This window comes from Mauremys reevesii, linkage group 5, assembly GCF_016161935.1.
Source record: "Mauremys reevesii isolate NIE-2019 linkage group 5, ASM1616193v1, whole genome shotgun sequence".
In the NCBI taxonomy this organism is placed as follows: Eukaryota; Metazoa; Chordata; order Testudines; family Geoemydidae; genus Mauremys; species Mauremys reevesii.
The window spans coordinates 125,320,150-125,342,497 of NC_052627.1; the positions used below are offsets into that span (position 1 = coordinate 125,320,150).

Here is a 22,348-nt window from a genome sequence, read left to right on the forward strand (position 1 = left end):
ACTCCAGTATTCTACGGGATTGGTAAACTATCGGTTATAACAGTGTCACAACACTGTTTAAGGCTATTACTGTTGGGGTTTTCTGAAAGAGAAAACATGGGAGGGGGGAGAAGCATTTTAAGTGGGTCTGGTCAAATAGTTAAACAGACAAAACCGTGACACATTCATATTTTCATGACTAAAAGTGCCAAGCTTGGTTTGCCACATTTCGCAGGGTTCTGCGATTGGTTATTCAGAAGTATTTGGATGATTACGGTGCACGGGTGAAAATGTTTGTGAACTATGAACTTTTCAAGAGTTTTATCATAAATGGTTACTGGTCTGAAAATTCATAGTGGGAGTTTATTGTTCTCCAGAAACTGGACTGTCATGGTTCCAGGGCTAGCTGCACCTCTACCGACCTTCTGATCTATTTGACTGTCCACTCCCTTTTGCCCATAGCTGTCTCACAATCATTGTACTCTCAGACCAGGACCCATTGTATCCCATGTACACCCACCATTTATCACCTTACAAGCCCAATTGGGTTTCAAGCCGCTGTGTTTCCTCCCAGAGGTGACCAGAGACAGTGACCAATGACTTGCTTAAAACAAAGTATTTACGTTTAGTGATTGGAAAAAAGCATCAGAAGAAAAAAGCATTTTAAAATTACAATGCTCACTAAGGAGAGCACCTGATCCAGGATGTTACTAGTGGAGTTCCTCAAGGTTCGGTCTTGGGACCTCATTTAATATTTTCATTAATGTCTTTGGCTCAAAAAGTGGGAATGTGCTAATAAAATTTGTGGATGACAAAAAGTTGGGAGGTGTATACCAATATGGAGGAGGACCAGAATATTATACAAGGAGATTTGGATGCCCTTGAAATCTGGAATAATAAAAATGGGATAAAATTTAATAGCACAAAGTGAAAGGTCAGGCACTTAGGGACTAACAACAAGAATTATTCTATAAGCTGGAGATGTATCAGTTGGAAGTGACAGAGGAGAAAGACCGAGTATGTTGGTCGATCACAGGATGACTATGAGCTGCCAATGTGATGCGGCCCTGAAAAAGGCTAATGCAATCTTAGGATGTATCAGGTGAAGTCTTTCCAGTAGAGATGGCTGAACACTGGAATTTCCATTCTGTGGGAAATTCTGATATTTTGATATTTGTTTTTGTCCCAAATTGGCTGCATCAGCACATGACTCACAACAGCTCAAGCAAATGTCAAACTGAACTGGAAAACAATATTTCTATTTCATAGAATATCAGGGCTGGAAGGGACCTCAGGAGGTCATCTAGTACAACGCCCTGCTCAAAGCAGGACTAATACCCAGACAGATTTCTATCCCAGTTCTCTAAATGGCCCCCTCAAATATTGAATTCATAACTCTGGGTTATGAATTCAATTCAAACCACTGAGCTATCCCTCACCCCTGAAATAGACAAATATACCTATCTCATAGAACTGGAAGGGACCCCGAAAGGTCATTGAGTCCAGCCCACCGCCTTGATTTAACAAACTAAAATGTTTCAATTTTTCCAATGGAACAATAACAATATTTCAATGGAAAATTTCTCACCAGCTCTGTTTAAAAGCTTCACATTTTACTTTTAAAGTTAAGTATTGCCATAAAAGGTCGTATCTAAAACTTTACGGTGTTTTATACAAAAAGGAGAGGAATCAAAAAGTTGTTGGATGCTATTTTAGTGAATGACGTTTGTGATTCTTTTTACAGGGAAGGAAAAAAAACAAATAACTTTTTCTTTTATGCTTCTCTGAGCTGAAATGTCGTTTGTGAGACAAATTTTTGTTTTTGTTTATGCAGGTGCAGTTTTGCACCAAAAATTTAGGTCATTGTACATCAAGGACTTAAACAGCTAAGTAATGCTAAATTGTAGGTACAAAATTGCACCCTAAAAGAAGCAGGCTAGCATCAGAAAATCTGGTATGTGTCAAAGAAATGTAACAAGTCAAAAATTAAAAGCATCACAAGTGAAAATAATGTGAAATTTACTGAGATCTACTAGAAAACTGGCAAGCAGATTTCTTTACCAATAGGATCAAACATGCAAGATACACACTGGGGATTTACGCAATAGCACTTCAGAGTCTCAGTGTTTATTACAGGTGACAGGTGCAAGGACTGTGGATATAGAAAGCTGCACAATGAAATCCGGTGCACTGCCTGTGACCTTAGTTTGAAGAACAGCTGTTAAAATGAGTATGCTTAAAAATGATAATGCAACTAGTGTTATTTAGCATGCAACTGATACTTGCAGGGGGAAAACACTTATTTAAAAATTATTTTAGAGAGAGAAAAAAATCCAAGCAAGAGCAGATGTAGCTTTTAGAAGAGTCAGTATCATCCAATTGCTTTTTTTGCAAAACATTCAACAAGACTGAAAATTCTCCATTTTATTCCACAGAGTAGAACTCAGAGCTGGTATCCTGGGTCTGACTACTTGCACAGGACTCCCGCAGGTTAAAATGTTACGTAGTAGGTGGAACTTTGAGGAGCTTTCTGATCTGAGAGAGAGCGCGGAACAGTGGAATTGAGATCTGCCATGTGGATCAAAGATCAGGGTTTTAAAATTGTTTTCTACCTTCATGTTTTAAAATAACTTGGGCTCTTTTGGGCACAAATTTCAATTGGTAGTTTGAAGTACCTTATTAATTAGAGACTTATACATCTAAGCCTACACTGCTCCCAGCCCCATTAAAATTAAATGTACCATAAATAAAACCCCATAAATATAACAAAAGTTGTTTGTGTGACCCTCTAGCCCAGCGCATTAGCTCCCCATGCGGCTGCATTCGCTTGCCTGACTTCTTGTTTTTCTAATCTTTCCGGTGTTTGTCACCTCCACCTGCTTGTTTCAACTTAGACTCTGATCCAGACATTGACTCCATGGCCCAAATCCTCACCTGGTACAAATCGGCATATTTCCACCAACTTTAATAGAGCTACGTCAGTTCACCCAGCTGAGACTATGTTAATCCCCCGGTCCAAGCCCCCGAGACTTCTGTGCATGTGGGTACCAGGATCTGTTCGCACAGCCAGTTGCAAGACTGGGGCCTTGGAGTGTTAACTCCGCAGGCAGGGACTCAGTCTCTATTTGTGCTGCCATGCATGTCTAGAGCACTCTCCGAGCAGTAAATAAATCATAATGATGCTGCTGGTTACTACTGGGAAAGTGCCTGCAATTCGTGTATTGCTTTATGGACAGTGCAGGGAAAAGGAGGACCCTGCTCTAAACAGTTAACCACCTGGGTAGGAGACAGAGCTGGAGGAAGGGGGATGGAATCATCCTAGCAGATTCCAATCTCTGGCAAGATGCATAAAGTTGTTTGCTTGCATATTCACTTTATATCCATCACTGGTACCATCACGATCCATCACTGTTGCCACCAATGCACAGGACACTTTTGTAAGGTTTCATTGGTCATTTTCACCTTAGCGACAAAGAAACTCTTGGGCATTTCAGTTACACGGACAACGGACCAGATTGTTGCTGATCGCTGGCTTTGGTATAAACACCCTCACCCACACTGAACCTGCCAACTCCAGAAGACAGGGGGATGGAATAAACCGTAGTGGCTGAAAAGCAAGGGTTTGCCTCTGCCACGCCTGCTCCATTTTAAATTTATTTTTCTTTAAATGATCTCAAATAATTTGTTTTACTAACTCGCATCTAGGAAGCATAAACAAAGTGCAACCTTTATGGGATGTACACTTGCAGAAAGCTTTAAAAAAATGGAAATGTTTAATATAGTGTTTTTAGTAAATACATTACTCTTTAAGGAGCAGAAATATGACACTTCATGAGAAGTAATAATTAAGGCAATGAAAATTATACGTAAAATTAACCAAGTAAATAATGAGCTTTTAGAAGCTTTTAGAAGAGTCAGTATCATCCAATTGCTTTTTTTGCAAAACATTCAACAAGACTGAAAATTCTCCATTTTATTCCACAGAGTAGAACTCAGAGCTGGTATCCTGGGTCTGACTACTTGCACAGGACTCCCGCAGGTTAAAATGTTATGTAGTAGGTGGAACTTTGAGGAGCTTTCTGATCTGAGAGAGAGCGCGGAACAGTGGAATTGAGATCTGCCATGTGGATCAAAGATCAGGGTTTTAAAATTGTTTTCTACCTTCATGTTTTAAAATAACTTGGCTCTTTTGGGCACAAATTTCAATTGGTAGTTTGAAGTACCTTATTAATTAGAGACTCTTATACATCTAAGCCTACACTGCTCCCAGCCCCATTAAAATTAAATGTACCATAAATAAAACCCCATAAATATAACAAAAGTTGTTTGTGTGACCCTCTAGCCCAGCGCATTAGCTCCCCATGCGGCTGCATTCGCTTGCCTGACTTCTTGTTTTTCTAATCTTTCCAGTGTTTGTCACCTCCACCTGCTTGTTTCAACTTAGGCTCTGATCCAGACATTGACTCCATGACCCAAATCCTCACCTGGTACAAATCGGCATATTTCCACCAACTTTAATAGAGCTACGTCAGTTCACCCAGCTGAGACTATGTTAATCCCCCGGTCCAAGCCCCCGAGACTTCTGTGCATGTGGGTACCAGGATCTGTTCGCACAGCCAGTTGCAAGACTGGGGCCTTGGACTGTCAGCTCCGCAGGCAGGGACTCAGTCTGTATTTGTGCTGCCATGCATGTCTAGAGCACTCTCCGAGCGGTAAATAAATCATAATGATGCTGCTGGTTACTACTGGGAAAGTGCCTGCAATTCGTGTGTTGCCTTATGGACAGTGCAGGGAAAAAGAGGTCCCTCCTCTAAACAGTTAACCACCTGGGTAGGAGACAGAGCTGGTGGAAGGGGGATGGAATCATCCTAGCAGATTCCAATCTCTGGCAAGATGCATAAAGTTGTTTGCTTGCATATTCACTTTATATCCGTCATTGGTACCATCACGATCCATCACTGTTGCCACCAATGCACAGGACACTTTTGTAAGGTTTCATTGGTCATTTTCACCTTAGCGACAAAGAAACTCTTGGGCATTTCAGTTACACGGACAACGGACCAGATTGTTGCTGATCGCTGGCTTTGGTATAAACACCCTCACCCACACTGAACCTGCCAACTCCAGAAGACAGGGGGATGGAATAAACCGTAGTGGCTGAAAAGCAAGGGTTTGCCTCTGCCACGCCTGCTCCATTTTAAATTTATTTTTCTTTAAATGATCTCAAATAACTTTTTTTACTAACTTGCATCTAGGAAGCATAAACAAAGTGCAACCTTTATGGGATGTACACTTGCAGAAAGCTTTAAAAAAGTGGAAATGTTTAATATAGTGTTTTTAGTAAATACATTACTCTTTAAGGAGCAGAAATGACACTTCATGAGAAGTAATAATTAAGGCAATGAAAATTATACGTAAAATTAACCAAGTAAATAATAATAAAAAATTGCATAGTCTCTGTAGAAAATAAAATGCCCAGGAAAAAAGAATAAGGCCTAATTGATGGGGTTTTTTAATGTAATTTGAAGTAGATTGATTTATAGTTCACTTGAGAAAATAATAAATAATAAAACAAACTTCATTGTGCTGAAACCTGTTGCATATAATTGGTTACAAACTTTTTACCCTCTGCCTATTTATCCCTTTATACAGTGTATTTACATCTTTAAACTAAGCCTCAGAACCTCCTATTATCCCCATTTTACAGATGGGCAAACTGAAGCACAGATGAGTTCAGTGACAGCCCCAAGCTCTTGCAGGTAGTCAATGACAAAGTTATGCTTGTATCAGGCTAAGCAGAGACAGAGAAAGACAATCTTGAGTTCCTAAATCCCAAGGTTTGGATCATACTTGTAGTATCAGCACAATTTCCAAGTGTAGCTGAACCTATTGAAACTAACTAGCAGACAGCAGAGCATGAAATCACCACTCTGAAACTGCAAATAGCTGCTGCCATCTATGGGTCAAAACTAGTAATGCACATAGATTTGGAAATACCATAGAAGCAATAACGAGGAGTCATTGTGGCACCTTAGGCCTGGTCTACACTAAGAGAGGGGTCGAACTAAGGTACGCAAGTTCAGCTACATGAATAGCGTAGCTGAACTCGAACTACCTTAGTTCGAACTACTCACCCGTCCAGACGCCGCGGGATCGAAGTCCGCGGCTCCAAGGTCGACTCCGCCACCGCCGTTCGCAGTGGTGGAGATCCAGAGTCGACCGGAGCACATGGGGAGTTCGAACTATCGCGTCTTGATTAGACGCGATAGTTCGAACTCCGAGAAGTCGAACTCTCCGTGTTGACCCGCGCGGTAAGTAGCTTGCATCCAGGAGTTAAGCTGCTTCAGAGAAGAGCCATTGGTTTGAATGGGTCAGAATAATGTATAAATAGGCTTTCATGGCACCTCTTTGGAGAGGGACCGTGTGCTGTGTTCCTATAACCTTCTGAATGAATTAAGGAGCCAGGGACTGAAAGTTTATTTTGTAATGGTTACAAAATCAGTAATTTTGCTTAGGGAGCCTATGGTCTATAAAGTGTACCTGCATAAGTCAGACTTAATAGAAGCTTAATGCACAGCCCATGCACAGAAGAGATCCTAGTCTGGCTTGTTACAACAGCATTCAGCTATTCACCTGTGTAGTTAGTGTAGATTGGAAGATCTTATCACCCTAAAAAGAGACAAAAAGACCTCTACTTCTTAGGTGTCAATTGGCTGCTCCTGCATATTCTTCATACAGCTGGATGGGTACTGTGAGGTATCTTCTCTGTGTTCTACTACCTCCTAGATCACCAGGAGCCTTATACACTAACATACTGTTCTAAGCTTGACGGAAATATCTCCTTGCCAGTGTTCAGATGAGCAACTAGCTGCTACATTGAATAGATCTAGCTTTGCTTCCCCCCTCTCCCGGCTTCCAAGAAATCCCCTAAGACCCACTTGTTCCATGAAGCACTCAGGCTAGCGAGCCCCTTCTGCACTCTGTGTCTGAGAGTTGCATATTGCTCTGTATCACAGACGCTTATGGCGCCAGACTATACGCTATAAGGTGTGGGGACTCTTCTTTATCCAGCACATTCACAGTTTGGCCAATGCCAGGCAACATTAACAGCACTATATAAATAACTAAATGGTATTTGGCACTGGCTAACTCTTAAAGGGTATGAAGACCTAGGCCGGCTTCTTAATGGTGAAATCTCCACTTCGGATATTCAAGTCTAGGTCCTAGAGTATCTAAGGGCCCTGGATTATTAATAATCATCATCATCACCACCACAAATGATAAATACCAGAGGTTTATGCCAGTGTATGAATGTGTGACACTGTGCACTCACATATCATGAGCGCCTCCTTTCAGCTGGGTGTGGTGCTGCAATCTTCTTTTTCTCCTGGCACCCCCGGTAGGCTGTTGACCTCACTAGGCAGGTATTCAGTGGCTCAGCCCTCCGTCCAAGTCACACGCAGACAGTAGGCATGAATGAACCCCTTCCAATTCCCTGGCTCAAACTGGACTCCGCCTCTCCTGCCTGAAGGTACCTTCTCTCTTCAGCCCCTCTTGGGCTCCTTTAAATCTAGTCCCTTTTCTTGGGTTTTTAGTAAGGAATCTTGTCACCTCTTTGGGATTTAGGGCACCTCTCCACTGGCCTGGTCGGGGCAGACCCAGGTCCACTCCATTACTCCAGGTCCCAACCCAGGGACCCTGTAAACAGCAGCCCTGGACTACTTCCCTTAATAGATGTTGCTGCATTCCCTGGGCTGCTTCCCTCTTGGTCCCATCACATTCACCCGTTACCTTAGGGTTACAGTCTTTGGGTTCTCTCTGTCTGTTCCCTGTTTGAGCAGGGTCTCTCCCAAGCTTCCACACCTGGAGAGTTTCTCTGTCCTATCCCTGCTTGAGCATGGTCTCTCCCAATATGCCTTACCTGGAGAGTTTCACAGTCTTCTAGCCCTACATCACCCTTCTGGTTCCAGCCAGGAACAGAGTTGCTCAGACCCTGTAGCTTCTTTTATCTGAGCCTGTTATTCTCTGATTGGCTGCTTTCCTGCAGCCTTTCTAGGCAGTGCTGGAGGACCCACCTTCACTGCTCCTTTCCTGGGGCAGGGTGTGGTAGGACTACAAGGCCTCCAGGAGAGGCCTCAAAGCGTCTCGTACTCTCCATCACAGAATGCAACATGGTCTTGTGTATCAATTTCAGGAACAGTAAAACAGTTACTTAACACCCAAACAGTCCAAAGAAAATAAAATGTTTATTTCTAGATTAAGAACATCTATAAATATAATCATAACATTTATTAAAGTTCATGAAATCTGATTTAATGTAATACACAAGGCAAAAAAAATCAATCATATTGAAAACCACAGCATTGCAATTATTGTTTAAAAACAGGAATAAAAATTTTACTGAACCCAGGAAAATCCATTGGTGAACAAGTCCTCATTTACAATGGTGTCTAGCCGAGAAACAAAAGAAGCCCAATCCTGCAAACACTTCTGCACACAACTAAATTTTCTCAAGTGTTTGAAAGACTTGAACCCAATTGACTAATTGTTAATTATGAGACAGAGACTCAAAGGAGATACAATCATAAGAACATAAGAATGGCCATACTGGGTCAGAACAATGGTCTATCTACCCCAGCATCCTGTCTTCTGACAGTGGCTAGTGCCAGATGCTTCAGAGGGAATGAACAGAACAAGGCAATTTATTGAGTGATCCATCCCATCTACCAGCCCCAGCTTCTGGCAGTCGGAGGTTTAGGGATAGCCAGAGCATTGGGCTGCATTCCTGAATATCTTGGCTAATAGCCATTGATGGACCTATCTTCCAGGAACTTATCTAATTCTTTTCTGAATCCAGTTATACCTTTGGCCTTCACAACATCCCCTGGCAATGAGTTCCACAGGTTGACTGTGTTGTGTGAAGAAGTACTTATCTTTGTTTTAAACCTGGTGCCTATTCATTTCAATGGGTGATCTCTGGTTCTTTTACTACGTGAAGGGGTAAACAGCACTTCCCCATTCACTTTCTCCACACCAGACATGATTTAATAGTCCTCCTTCATATCCCACCCCTTGGTCATCTCTTTTCCAAGATGAACAGTCTCAGTATTTTTAATCTCTCTTCACAGGGAAGTTGTTCCATACCCTTAATCATTTTTGTTGCCCTTCTCTGTACTGTTGCCAATTCTAATATATCTTTTTTGAGATGGGGTGACCAGAACTGCATGCAGTATTCAAGATATGGCTGTACCGTGTATTTATATAGTGGCATTATAATAATTTCTGTCTTTGATTATCTATCCCTTTCCTAATGGTTCCTAACATTGTCAGCTTTTTTTGATGGCTGCTGCACATTGAGCAGATGTTTTCAGAGAATTATCCATGATGATGCCAAGATCTTTCTTGAATGGTAATAGCTAATTTAGAATCCATCATTTTGTATGTATATTTGGGATTAATTTTTCCAATGTGCATTACTTTATAATAAAAATAAGCAACTTTTTAACACTTTAATATATACAATGAATATTAATAGTTATATTTGGCTCTTATATAGCCCTTGCCATCTGTAGATCTCAAAGTGCATTAGAAAGGCAGGTACATAACTATATCTCAGTTTTACAGATTGGAAAAATTCAAGGACCCAGAAAGGACCAGTTATGATCATCTAGTCTGATCGCCTGCATAACAGGCCAGCGAACTCACCCAGTAGTTTGTGCATCAAGCCCAGAGCTTGTCTGAGCTATAGCATATCTTTTAGAAAGAAAACCAGGCTTGATTTAAAGACTTCAAGTGATGGATCCATCACATCCCTAAATAAGTTGTTCCAATAGTGAGCTACCTTCACTCTTAAAAAAATTGCGCCTTATTTTTAGTCTAAATTTGTCTACGTTCAGCTTCCAGCTACTAGATCTTGTCGTGTTGCCTTCTGTTAGATTAAAGAGGTGTTTACTGTCACAATCTCTTCCCCACGTACGTACTTGTAGACCATGATCAAGTCACTTAACTAGAACTGATTGGAACATTTTGGACTAAATGACATTTTGAGAGATTCAGTCTTTCTATCGATCACACCTCTATAGCCTGGTGGTGAGGCCACTGGGATGTGGGACATCCAGGTTCAAGTCTCTTCCCTGCCTGACTCAGAGATCTGGGATGAAAATCTCTTCTGGCAATCAGAGCAGAGACTTGAATGGTGGTCTCCCCTATCCCAGGCTCTACCCACCAGGCCATAGAATGTGTCACACCTTCTAGGATCAAAAAGCTCAGGTTTTACTTGAAAATGGACATTTTGACAATTCTGTTTTCACAAAATCATTCCGAAAAGTTTTGGTTTTGTTCCAAAAAGTTGCTACAAAACAGAATTATCACCCTCCAGCCATCTCTAGTCATAACCTCCACTAGGATAAGCTAACCTGGGTCAAGGTAGGTCAGCAGGTGTGTAACAGAGCTAGGCACACTACCACCACTGATTTTAAACAAGTAATTTCAATGAATTTTCTGCATCATTTAAGATAATTTTTAGTATCAGGAAAACATTTGAATAGGGGATTATTTTACTGATGTGGCTGCTTGGTTTCTTCTCTGCTGTCACTTTGAGCTCAGCCCCTCCAGTTCCCCTTGAAACCTTTTAGACGGATTTCACTTCCTGTTTGAATTTCTCCTCCTCAAGCTTCAAGGCTTTGCAAGAGCTCTTACATTTTTCATCCTCTCTAGATCCTTAGGCTCTTCTCTTCCCTCTCTCCTCATGGATCCTTTTATCTACTTCTCCCATTGTTAACGTTAAGCCTTTTTTCAAACAGGCTCCTAGGCCTGAACCAGCCTTCTGCATCCCACACACCAAAACAACTTAATCTCCTCCTTCAAATCTTCCACTGCTGAAAAGTCATTGCTTTGGTGAGAACCTTCCTGTGCTTCTCCCACACAAGGTCTCTCTGCATTTCTAGGCCAGAATTGCACAGCGTATTATATTTGTCCGAGTTAGATTATAATTTGAGCCAAGGACCTTTTGTCCTTACACATTGTGTAAAGCAGTGCACATATAAGGCATTCTATGAAATCAATAATGATGATGGATGTTCATAATCTGATGTGTATGGGATAACTCTTTGCACCTCACTAGTGCATAAACTGATTTTATTCTGAAAAGTGATTAGGTAGAAATGACACCACCTTACTCAGTGGATCTGCTCTCTGTTAATGTTCAGAAACACAAGGGCTGGCTTTAATGACAAAAATAAAAAGATTTTACTCCTGCTAGTCCTAGTAGCCGGGAATAGGGTCTGAGGTTGTATATCACACAGTTCATTGTTAGTAGTAGATGTTTTACATTGTTCCAAATCATGCCAAGCACTTCATAGGATGTACAAAAAGGGACATGACCAAACAAGTGAGGGTAACAAATACAATCACATGTGATGTAGCATATGTGCATGCACAGCATGACCGATCAACAGGTATTATAAGCATGTAGTACTCCTGGGGGAATTCTGCACTACTGCACGCACACATAATTAATAAGCCATGCATAATTTTATTTTTTTGTGCAGAAAAAGGCTTCTGCCTAAATGTTGCTGCAGGTCTGCCTTTTGCCCACCAGAGGGCGCTGTGATGCTAGACCACAGCAGCTGCTCCCAGCCAGCTAGGGAAGAGAAAAAGCCTGCCTTCTTCACAGTGCCTGTCAGGCCAGGTCAGAATATGGGGGCTATGGGGAGACAGCGTGGGGTGCTGGGGGGTCAGAAAGGGGAACATAAGGGCCAGTGGGGAGGACAGACTGGTCTGAATGGGAGTGGAGGCACAGGGCCACAGGGGGAGAGAGGTGCAGGGCCACATGGTGATGGGGGAGGGTGCTTGAGCTACATAGGGACAGAGGGTGGCTGAATGGGGACACGGACATATGGAGACAGGGGGAGGGGGTACAGGGACACATAGGGACAAGAGAGTGGATGGGTGGGGACACAGTCACACAGGGATGGGGTACAGAGCCACATAGGGATGGGGGAGGGGTGCAGGGCCACATTGGGATGGTGGGAGTGCGAGTCTGAGTGGGAGTGGAGGGACACATGTGGATGAGGGGGGAGAGGTGCAAGGACACATCAGGGACAGGAGCAGATGTTCCTGACTCAATGGGAGAGGCTAGGGGTCAGCCAGGGTCTGCATGGGGGAAGTTCCCTAACAATCCTTTCTTGCTCCCCACCCCCCAAAAAAAACAAAAACAATAACCCATTCCATACATTTCCGCCCCCGACCCAACCACCCTCCAAGTTCACACCCAGGCTTCTTCCCAGCAATTTACTTCCCTCTCCCTCAGCTCCTCCATTACCCTTGACTCCCCCAAACCTTTGCTCTGCTTCTGAGAGGTGCGGGAAATGGTTCTGTATTGTAGTTTAAATGAATTATTACTCAGAATTCTGAATTAATATGCCTAGTAAGGAATCTATTTGTCAAAAAACATTTCCTGAATCTTTTTTATTGGTCTGTATTGTTACAGACATACTTGCTGACAGTATTTTGAAATAAATGACCAAAAATAATTGAAACTGGTGGGATTCATATTGTGTTATTTTGACAAATAAAATATGCAGAATTTTAAAATACTGTGCATATAATTTTTAATTTTTTGTTGCAGAATTTTTTATTTTTTGGTGCAGAATTCTCCCCAGAGTAATGTAGATATAATTGTTTGCTCATTTCTTGAGGGCACAACTGAAGAAGTGAGCCTCAACTATGGACTGGAAAGAGGGTTGTTGCTTGGTGGACCAATGAGATCATCTGGATTAACGTTCTCAATAGAATTAGTTAGAAAGTTGGGCAACTCATCTTGGAGGCTGAGATAGCCTCTCGCCAGTGTTGTTTCTCTGCTCTGTACACCTGTAAAACACAAGAGAGGCTTTGAAATCCACTGAAGTGTCTGAAATCTTTTTGAATCAACATTAAGGTTGACATATGAGCTACTCCATAGGGCAGAATGAGCAAGGGTAGATAGGTTCAGGGTTGACACTGAGGAAACAAGAACCTTTCCCCCTGTAAAGTATTTAAACACACTGCATCTGTTTTTACTGGGGAGCTGAATGACTGGAATTATATTTTAAGATGGGGACCCAGTGACCTCTTATGAATTCATATATTTTCTATTCTAAATCCTGAAAAAATAAAAATTAAAACAGTCTTAAAAGATGTTTAAAAGGACACTACCAAGTTGTTTAGACCCACAGTCAAGAGGTTTGCAGAGCCAAAGATGAATAAAATTATTTTCAGTTAAAAAACGGAATAAAAATATTAGGTATTCCCCCTACGGTGATGGGCACTCAACTCCAACAGGAACTCGCTGGTGCCTAAAAACCACCATGGACTAGAAGCAGAAAGTGAAATCAACAAAGCCACTCTCCCTCTCCAAGCTGAACGAAGCAGAAAAAGAATACAATTGGTGGCAAGGTCATTAGATTTCAATATGAAAACTGAGTGTTCAGGGCTGTAAGTACAGAGATTTTAAAATATTTTTAAATGATCTTATAGTCACAGCATTCCTTGCAATAATGACAGGATTAAACATAAATTAACAGGGCTGGGGGGAGGTAAGAGTCCAGCCTACACAGAGATTTGAGATCAGCAGTAATCTTACATACAGTGGGCCCTGATCTGCCAATCTGATCGATGCTGGCAGATCTCACACTTTTGCAGTATCCTATGGACATCAGTCCATGTGAATCAGACTGCAGGATCGGGGCCAGTCTGTGGTCACCAATATTCGCAGGAGTGTGAATCAAAGATGGAGTCATCTATCTACTGTAAATCTACCCGGCATTCTAAGCTCAAAGCAGGGATGAAGGCCTCTCCAGCACTGCTTCTGCAACCATGAAAAAGGATGTGGCTGACATCAGCATGATGTGGAGAGATAGGGAGGAAGCATTAATTCTGAATATCCTTAACTTTGGCTATATTCACTCAGAACTGTAATGGTAACTTAACAGGTTCCTTTTGTTTTTTGTAAATGCTCCTGCAGAGCATTAGCCCCTTGTAAATGCATTCAAAGGACACACATACAGATTAGAACGGCAGTAGAATATCATAGAATATTGGGGTTGGAAGGGACCTCGGGAGGTCATCTAGTCCAACCCCCTGCTCAAAGCAGGACCAATCCCCAACTAAATCATCCCAGCCAGGGCTTTGTCAAGCCTGACCTTAAAAACCTCTAAGGAAGGAGATTCCACCACCTCCCTAGGTAACCCATTCCAGTGCTTCACCACCCTCCCAGTGAAAATGTTTTTTCTAATATCCAACCTAAATCTCCCCCGTTGCAACCTGAGACCATTACTCATAGACTTTAAGGTCAGAAGGGACCATTATGATCATCTAGTCTGACCTCCTGCACAGTGCAGGCCACAGAATCTCACCCATTCACTTCTATAACAAACCCCTAACCTATGTCTGAGTTATTGAAGTCCTCAAATTGTGGTTTGAAGACCTCAAGCTGCAGAGAATCCTCCAGCAAGTGACCCGTGCCCCATGCTGCAGAGGAAGGCGAAAAACCTCCAGGGCCTCTGCCAATCTGCCCTGGAGGAAAATCCCTTCCCGTACTCCTTGTTCTGTCATCTGGTACCAATGAGAACAGTCTGGATCCATCCTCTTTGGAACCCCCTTTCAGGTAGTTGAAAGCAGCTATCAAGTCCCCCCTCATTCTTCTTTTCTGCAGACTAAACAATCCCAGTTCCCTCAGCCTCTCCTCATAAGTGATGTGCTCCAGCCTCCTAATAATTTTTGTTGCCTTCTACTGGACTCTTTCCAATTTTTCCACATCCTTCTTGTAGTGTGGGACTCAAACCTGGACACACTACTCCAGATGAGGCCTCACCAATGCAGAATAGAGGGGAATGATCATGTCCCTCGATCTGCTGGCAATGCTCCTACTTATACAGCCCAAAACGCTGCTACCCTTCTTGGCAACAAGGGCACACTGTTGACTCATACAATGATATACAATCAAACTGATTCTATGAGCCATCATATGTACCATGTATCAGAACAATAGGAAGAGTTGTGTACTTTATACAGCTAGTCACCAAAACTAATACAAATACACATCTCTGTGTGTATCAGATTAAAACAGACATTACCAGAGACCTGCAACCACCACACAATATGAGTCGGGGCATGTGGGGAGGGAGCGGGGGAAAAAAAATCAACAGACTTACCATACCTCCATAGGCAAGCACCAGCATTATTCAATGGTGAATGCGACAAACCAAGCCAGCTAGCATAGCACAGCAAGTGGTGGGAAGCTCATTTTCATGGGCCCACTAGACAAATCAACACACATAGGGCAGAATGAGTGACTTTAAGATGTCCCATCTGCAGCATTTCACAACTATCCTTGATCTTACTAAGATCAGAAGGTTCAAATTTGTTCAAATCCATTTTTAGGCACCTAAATGGGCGGCCTTTGATTTTCAGAGGTGCTGAGCACCCACAATTTCCAGTGAAGTCAACTGAAGCTGCACGTGATCAGCACTTCTGAAAACCAAAACAACTGATTTAGGTGCTTAACTTTTTACTTATTATTACTATTTAAACACGGGTTAGAACAGTTGAGGCTCAGGTTACATTTCTCCTGTGATCCATCAATGCAACACAGGCACATTCTGGATCATACTCGATACATACATCTTGCTGTTGTGATCACATTAAACTACGCTCGCTCTGCATTTGTGGGAACTGCGGTAACACCAGAGCCCCTCAATGTGAGCAAAGACATGTAAGTCATTTACCTGTGTAACAGTTTCTCTTTGTATGCCCAACACAGGGTTACGGTATACAGCTTTATAAAAAGATGTTTGCTACAGTTATGCTACCTCTGCTAGATAACAAGCCTGACAGAACATATTACATTGTTACATATATATGCCTCCATCCTGCCGTCTTTCATGCCCTTCGATAAAATGGAACTAGTGGTTTCAATCAAGTTGCCAGTGCGATACAGGCAAGGCTAGGAGCAGTCCATGCTATTAAATCATCACAGATATTGGTGTAAAATAATAGCTTAGGATAAAAACTACAGCAGACCAAACAGTCACTATAAAGAAAATAGAGACTGGACATCAGCACAAAAGTATATTCTGAATTTCTTATTCCCCACTGACATTAGCTTTCTTGTTTTGTCACATATGAAGAGAAGGGGGACAGCGCGAAAGGGAAGAGCAGGAGGGGTTATGCCACCGTGACTACTACTGCACTAAATACTGTACGTACCTGATGCCTTGCAAGCACCCGCTCCTTACAGCCAAGCTGCACACTGTGCGCACAGCGTTGCACGTGTTAGCCTACATAACACCTTTGCCACATGAACGGCTGAGGAGACAGCGGAGAGAGAGAGGAGTGTGGTTGATGTGTGTGGTCTGCCCATAGCTTTCCTCTTTCCTTAGGATGAGAGATTGTTTTCTTTCATCTGCTAAGCTAGAAAAGAGAGAGAGAGAGATGCAAAATACATAGAGAAGCCAGTTTAGGATCTAGGGTGACGTTCTCCCTCAGATTTGAGGGCCTGAATCTTATTTACAATAGAGCACTTCTACATCAGTCTGGGAGTCAAAGCATCTTAAAATGGATGTATATATAAAGTATGCCAGCATTAAGGCATATTGCCTATGTACTGGGCCAGAGCTGCATAAAGGGGCCTTAGCTTAAATGAGAATCATGCCCTGAGAGTTTTCATCTACTAATAATTCAGAACTGTACTGAACCCTCCAGGTCAAAAAACTGCATGACGGTGAATAATGGATGTGGATTTCACAGACTAATGCATAGAGGTTTATGCCTGATTTGGCCTTGTATGGCACATTAAACCAAGAGAGAGATGAGCTAAGATTATGCATCTCTATCCCTTAAATGTCTAGGGCCTGATCCTGATCCAGGTGAACTTCGCAAAACTTCCATTGACTTCAAAGGGAGCAGGGTTGGGTATAAGGGCCTAATCTTTCAAGGTGCTGAGCAACCTTACCTCTTGTTGGAGTAGTCCTGTACTTGGGTGAAGACTTCAGGCAGAACTGTAGTCACTCAGCACCTTGTGGGAGTGGGGCCTTAATGAGATAATGTGAATGAAGCCACAACCAGTTTGGCTGTACGTGGAGCGTGTGTCAGGTGACTTGTTAAGCACACTGGTTAAAAAAGGCATTCAAGTTGAGAGCAGGCTAAGCAAGCACAGGAAAGCACTATGCATGAGCAGAAAGGCATTGTGCACGTTTCACATCATGGGTCTGCCAATTACTTCAGTCCTGACACGCAATAATCCCTTGGTAGAGGAGACGGCCTGTTTGTGCAGCAGAGAATTTCACATTCTAAGATGAGACCAGCAAGTTCAGTTTGACTTGGGACACAACTAAGGGGGCCCACATCTCTAGCGGTGAAAGAGCTGGCGCTCGAAGCCCTACGTGTTCCAAAAGCAAGCAGTGATTCTGGGTGCTCAACTTGAGACACCTTAACGAAGCCTGATTTTGAGAGAGCGAGTTCTCAGCATTCTCTGAAAAGCAGGGCCTTTTAAGAGGTCTAAAAGTTTGACACTCCAAAATCACAAGTCGAGAATTTAGGCCTAACTTGCTGCTCCAATTTATCACGTGCAGCTCGTCATGCATGGAACAGCAGCAAAGCTGGTTATGTGCTTTTCCTGTAGCTCTCAGAAATGAAGACACTTCTGCATTTATTGAAAATTTATCAGATGGCGTTTCGACCCAACTTTTGATCTGACAAGAGTGACTGACAAAGTGAGTTCATTTTTCTTTTTGCTATAGGTTGAACCTTCTCTAGAAGGAATCGTTCTGTTTGTTTTTAAGACTTTCTGCAGAAAGGGAAAAAAATGTGGCATTTATGCTCATTTTTGGACATCACTGTACATATCTATCTATCTTTATTTATAGACATTTTTATAAGCCTATAACCATAGTATCTGCACTTCTCACAAAAATTAATGGATTTAGCCTCACAACCCCATGAAACTATTATCAGCCCATTTTTACAAATGGGGAAACCAAGGCAAGGAAAAATTAAGAGAGTTGCCCAACGTCGTACAGAAAATCTGTGGAACAGTTGGGAAGAGAACAGAGATCTCTTGAATCACAGCCTGATGCTTTCGCCTCAGTACTCTGATGGATAAACACATTTTTTAAACCAAAAGTCACTAACTTTTAGAGAGATCCAAATACAGATGGTGGGCTCCATTTCATGATTCAGAGGTTCAGGGTGTTTAGAATTATAAGCTCCCCATTCTAAAGAGGTATTACTAAAAGCAATAGAGCATAAAATAAATAAGAGAAAAATCCCTAAACTAATTGACAATCATCATTTAGCTACTTCACTCTAATTTGGTCCCATTTTTTTTAAATGCCGCTAAGCATTTTTACCACAGCAACATGAGCAATAACACAAATGTTACTTACAATAATTTTTGGAATGCTTTACTGTCAAATTAATGTCTTATTCTGATAGTTGAAACATTCTGAAAATTTGTTCACCTGATATATTTTTATATCTATGGTAATATCCCTATGCAATTAGACTAACCCAGAAATAATAAATAAATAAATTGTACTGCTTATATAATAAGTTTGAACTAAACAGTTATAGGAGCTAGTTGAAGGGCATTATATTCAGACCATATACTACATTTAAAATAGAAGACCTCTTAATCTTCACTTTATAGAGATTCTGCTAGGGGAGCCTTTCAGGAGAGATTTTAAAGACCTAGATCCTGACTCAGCAAGGTAGGTTAAGTGCACGACTAAATGCAAGATGTGAATAGTCACAATGTACCTTGCTGAGTTGGGGGCATATGAGGTATATTCAGAAGTTCACATTTATCTTTAAATTGTACACCGTGCAGCTTTCAGATGACATAATTCTGCTACATATTCTATTTCACAGTCAACCAGACTTTTCTCCTGCTCTTGAAAGTACAGGAGAGAGGTCCTATTTAGTCATAGCCTTTTTCAAACATATCTGTATTGGATATCACAATGGATATTTTAATGTACCATATACCAGGTAGAAAAGACAGGTGGGCACAGGAAATACTAAAATCTACCCTAAAGATACACACTTGTTGCACTCACACAGCACATTTCAGCTGAGGACCACCACACTCTTTACAAACAGTATAGCTTACAACCCCTCTCTTAGAGGTAATTATTATTATACCTAATTTACGGATGAAGAAACTGAAGTGCAAGGTGAAGTGACTTAGACAAGGTCATGTGGCAAGCCAGTGGAAGAGCTGGGAATGGAATCCAGGAGTTGTGATTCCCAGTCCCTCATTCTAACTGTTAGATTATCCTGTCTCATATTGAACCTACATTCAAGCAGTCCTAATGCAACCATGAAGTTCAAAGTTAAGACTGAAAATCTCCCACAGCTCAATCTTACTGTGCTGATATACAGCAGCTGTCTGTCTAAAGACCCTTGCCATATACAAGTTTAGAAAAGAATGTGTTACAGATTAAGTCCCCGATTCTGCAATCAGATCTGTGCAGATAGAGCCTTGAGCCTGCCTGGAGCGCCACAGACTTGAATAGGTCTCCATGCAGATGTCATTGTTCATCCGTGCAGATCTGATTGTAGAATCGGGGCCTTCGTCTGTGCCTCACCTCCGAATTCCCATGCTTTTGTGGTTTCAATTAGATTTATAACCTAAAATTGGCACACTTTCCTTTAGTTATTAACAGTATAGAGATGCTTTTGCAACTAGGGAAGAAAAAAAGCATGATAGTGGACAGTTAAAAACAGTATATATGGTAAATATGTACTTGCAATACACGATAAGTTTTTGTTTTTTTTTTAAAACAGGCTTGGTAATTGTTTAAAAAATGGATTGTCATATAAATACCTATTGAGGCAAATATCTGGAAAAAATATGAACCACATTCATTATTTATATAATATGAATGGCTAGAAAATTATAACATCTCCATATAAAATAGAGATCCATATCACATATGCTGGATGAGAACATTTGACAAGTAGCATGTGAAGTACTTACACGACAGACCAATCACTCTTTGGGTGAGCAGAACAGCATTTTAGAGTCAATTTTACACTCCTAAAAGTGAAAGAATGACAGCAAAGGAAACACCTATCCTCCTTTAGCCAAAGACCCCCAGACATCACAGGCCAGTGGTTTTCAACCTTTTTTTGTTGTTGTGCAGACCCCTAAAAAAATGTCAAATGAAGGTGTGGACCCCTTTGGAAATCTTAGGCATAGGGAGTCTGCAGTCTACAGATTGAAAAACATTGCCATAGGCAGACACGGTGCATGCCCCTCCCCCACTCCTTTGCTAATGTGAGACTCAACCCTGCCATAGAAGGACCATCTGTAGGGGTGCAAAGGTAGTTCCAGTCTCAATGGTCCATTGAACCCAGGACCTGAGACTACCCATGAGAGTAGCACAAAGGTAGCCTGAGAACGCCTGCTCATTTCATGTACCACAGGACACCAAATATTACATTAGTTCTCTATCAAAAGGATCTAGTTTCATATTGTGAATGAAGAGCTAAAACAATTTTATTTCTTAAAAAGAAAACCCGCAAAGTTGTTGTTGAATTTTTCAAGCATTGTTTGTTTGTTTGTTTTTCAAATCAAGCTCTATTCCACCACTGGTAGTTGCAGATTTTAAGTAAATTATCTTGAATCAGACTGGCAAACACTACTCAGCCTGGAATTACCAACTGAAATTGATGTTGCATATGGTACGTTATCAGTATTTCCTAAACTAAAAATTTGGATCACGGCTATGAGAAAAATATACTGGACAACATATGTCTGAGAATCAGTTACATGTTTAATAGACTCTCTCTCTTTTCACTCAGAACTGGGTGAAAAAAAATAACAGTTGTAAATAACTGGAACCCAAAAAACCTAAATATTTTTCACATTCCCCTTTAAAAGCCTTTAGTGAAACTGGAACAGGGAGGGTTGGGAACACTGTGTACTTGTCATTTATTTTACAAGATTCTGCATACTAATGGCAGAATAATCAAATTCTCCATATTAATGCCAGTAATATGATTTGGAAGAGACAATTCATTGTAATAAAACTCCAAAAGGAAGGCTATAGCTACTGACCCATATTTGAAGCACATTCCAGGACAGATTATAGGCTTTCAATTCATGTTGTTGTATGACTGTTGTGTGTATGAGATTATTAAAAGCTGATTCATACCTACTACCCAATAGTTTCAGAAGTCAGGCTTTTTCTCGGTTCCACAGAGTGGGACAAAAATTATTGAGTCATAACATAGTACACCATGGTTAAGAGAGACTACAAAAAATACCAACTTCATAAAGTTAATCAAAACCTCTATTAGAATCCCAGGATAGATTCATCCCAAAGTATCTCTTCTTCTGTTTTTCCATCAGGCTGTGGTTTCCTTTTATCCTTTTTGTGCTTTCTACTCTCCTTCTCAGTGGGTATTTCTTTAATTCTTTTGTCTTTACTGTGCTTTGATTTTTTCTCGTGAGTTGAATCTATATCAATCTTTCTTCGCTTTTGCATTTCACTGTCCTTTCCAGAATCTGTGTCTTCACTGTTTTCCTTTTTCTTCTGCTTTGTGGCTTCTTTGTTGTGTTTCTCTTCTCCTTCCCCAGTGTGCCTTTCCCCTTCTTCATGTTTCCTTCGAAGCTTTCGGCCTTTCCTATAGGAGCGGGTGCTATTATCAGAAGAAATGCGTTTGTAGCAGTCACTGGATTCTGCAGATGATAGGCCATAGCTGTCATCTTTGAAAGGGATCACCTGAGATGTTTGCATTTCTGAATAATATTCCTTACTGTCATGGCATTTTGCCATGTTTTCTAGTCTTAGCCTATTCTCATGAGCTGGTGACCAGCACAGCGATCTGTTTTCAACAGCATGTGATGACATATATGTTTCTGAGAAGAGGATGGAATGCTGTCCTGGTTCAAATGTAACATTGGAAGATACAATATCATCACAATCATTTACTGCTTCTGACTCGTAGTTTTCAAACTCTTCCTCCTCTGCTTTTCTGAAATATGTTTTTGGTTCCAGTCCTCTAGCTTTTTGCACTTTAATGTAATCTTCTAATTCATCTTGAAAGGAGTCATATGTTTTCTTTGAATTCTTTATGAGGTTGACAACCATGGTTTCTCTGCAAGAAACAGATATAAAATCTTAGTTACTAAAACTAATCTACTTTTTGGCCTGTTTCCTTTTTGAACTATGGTAGAATGTCAGGTAAAGACTCTTATGTCTTCCTGGTTCAGATGTGGAATGTTACATAGTACATGTATACCTAAGTAATTAACTAAGAGGAGAAGATGCCTTGAAAAGCACTACATAAGTGCTAAGTATTATTATTAAGACCAGCAGTTTTG

General features: G+C 41.3%; 2 protein-coding genes across 4 annotated transcripts in view; both read right to left on the reverse strand.

Moving 5' to 3' along the window:
• Positions 1-7,979, reverse strand: part of CD8B (CD8b molecule) — a 32,763-nt gene extending 24,784 nt beyond the window's left edge. The window contains exon 1 of the mRNA XM_039541502.1: positions 7,901-7,979. The gene's annotated coding sequence lies outside the window, so the exon portion shown is untranslated. The remainder of the gene's footprint in view (positions 1-7,900) is intronic.
• A 4,608-nt stretch (positions 7,980-12,587) lies between these two features.
• The window catches only part of KRCC1 (lysine rich coiled-coil 1), a 46,336-nt gene continuing 36,575 nt past the window's right edge, over positions 12,588-22,348 (reverse strand). For 2 of the 3 annotated variants that reach the window (XM_039542300.1, XM_039542299.1), the window contains exon 7: positions 18,148-22,122. In XM_039542300.1, coding sequence (XP_039398234.1) covers positions 21,318-22,122 — 805 coding nt within the window. In that variant the 3' untranslated portion in view covers positions 18,148-21,317. Of the gene's footprint in view, positions 12,850-15,170; positions 15,276-16,224; positions 16,429-18,147; positions 22,123-22,348 lie in introns of those variants that run through there. The other variant, XR_005599734.1, reaches the window with a different exon arrangement.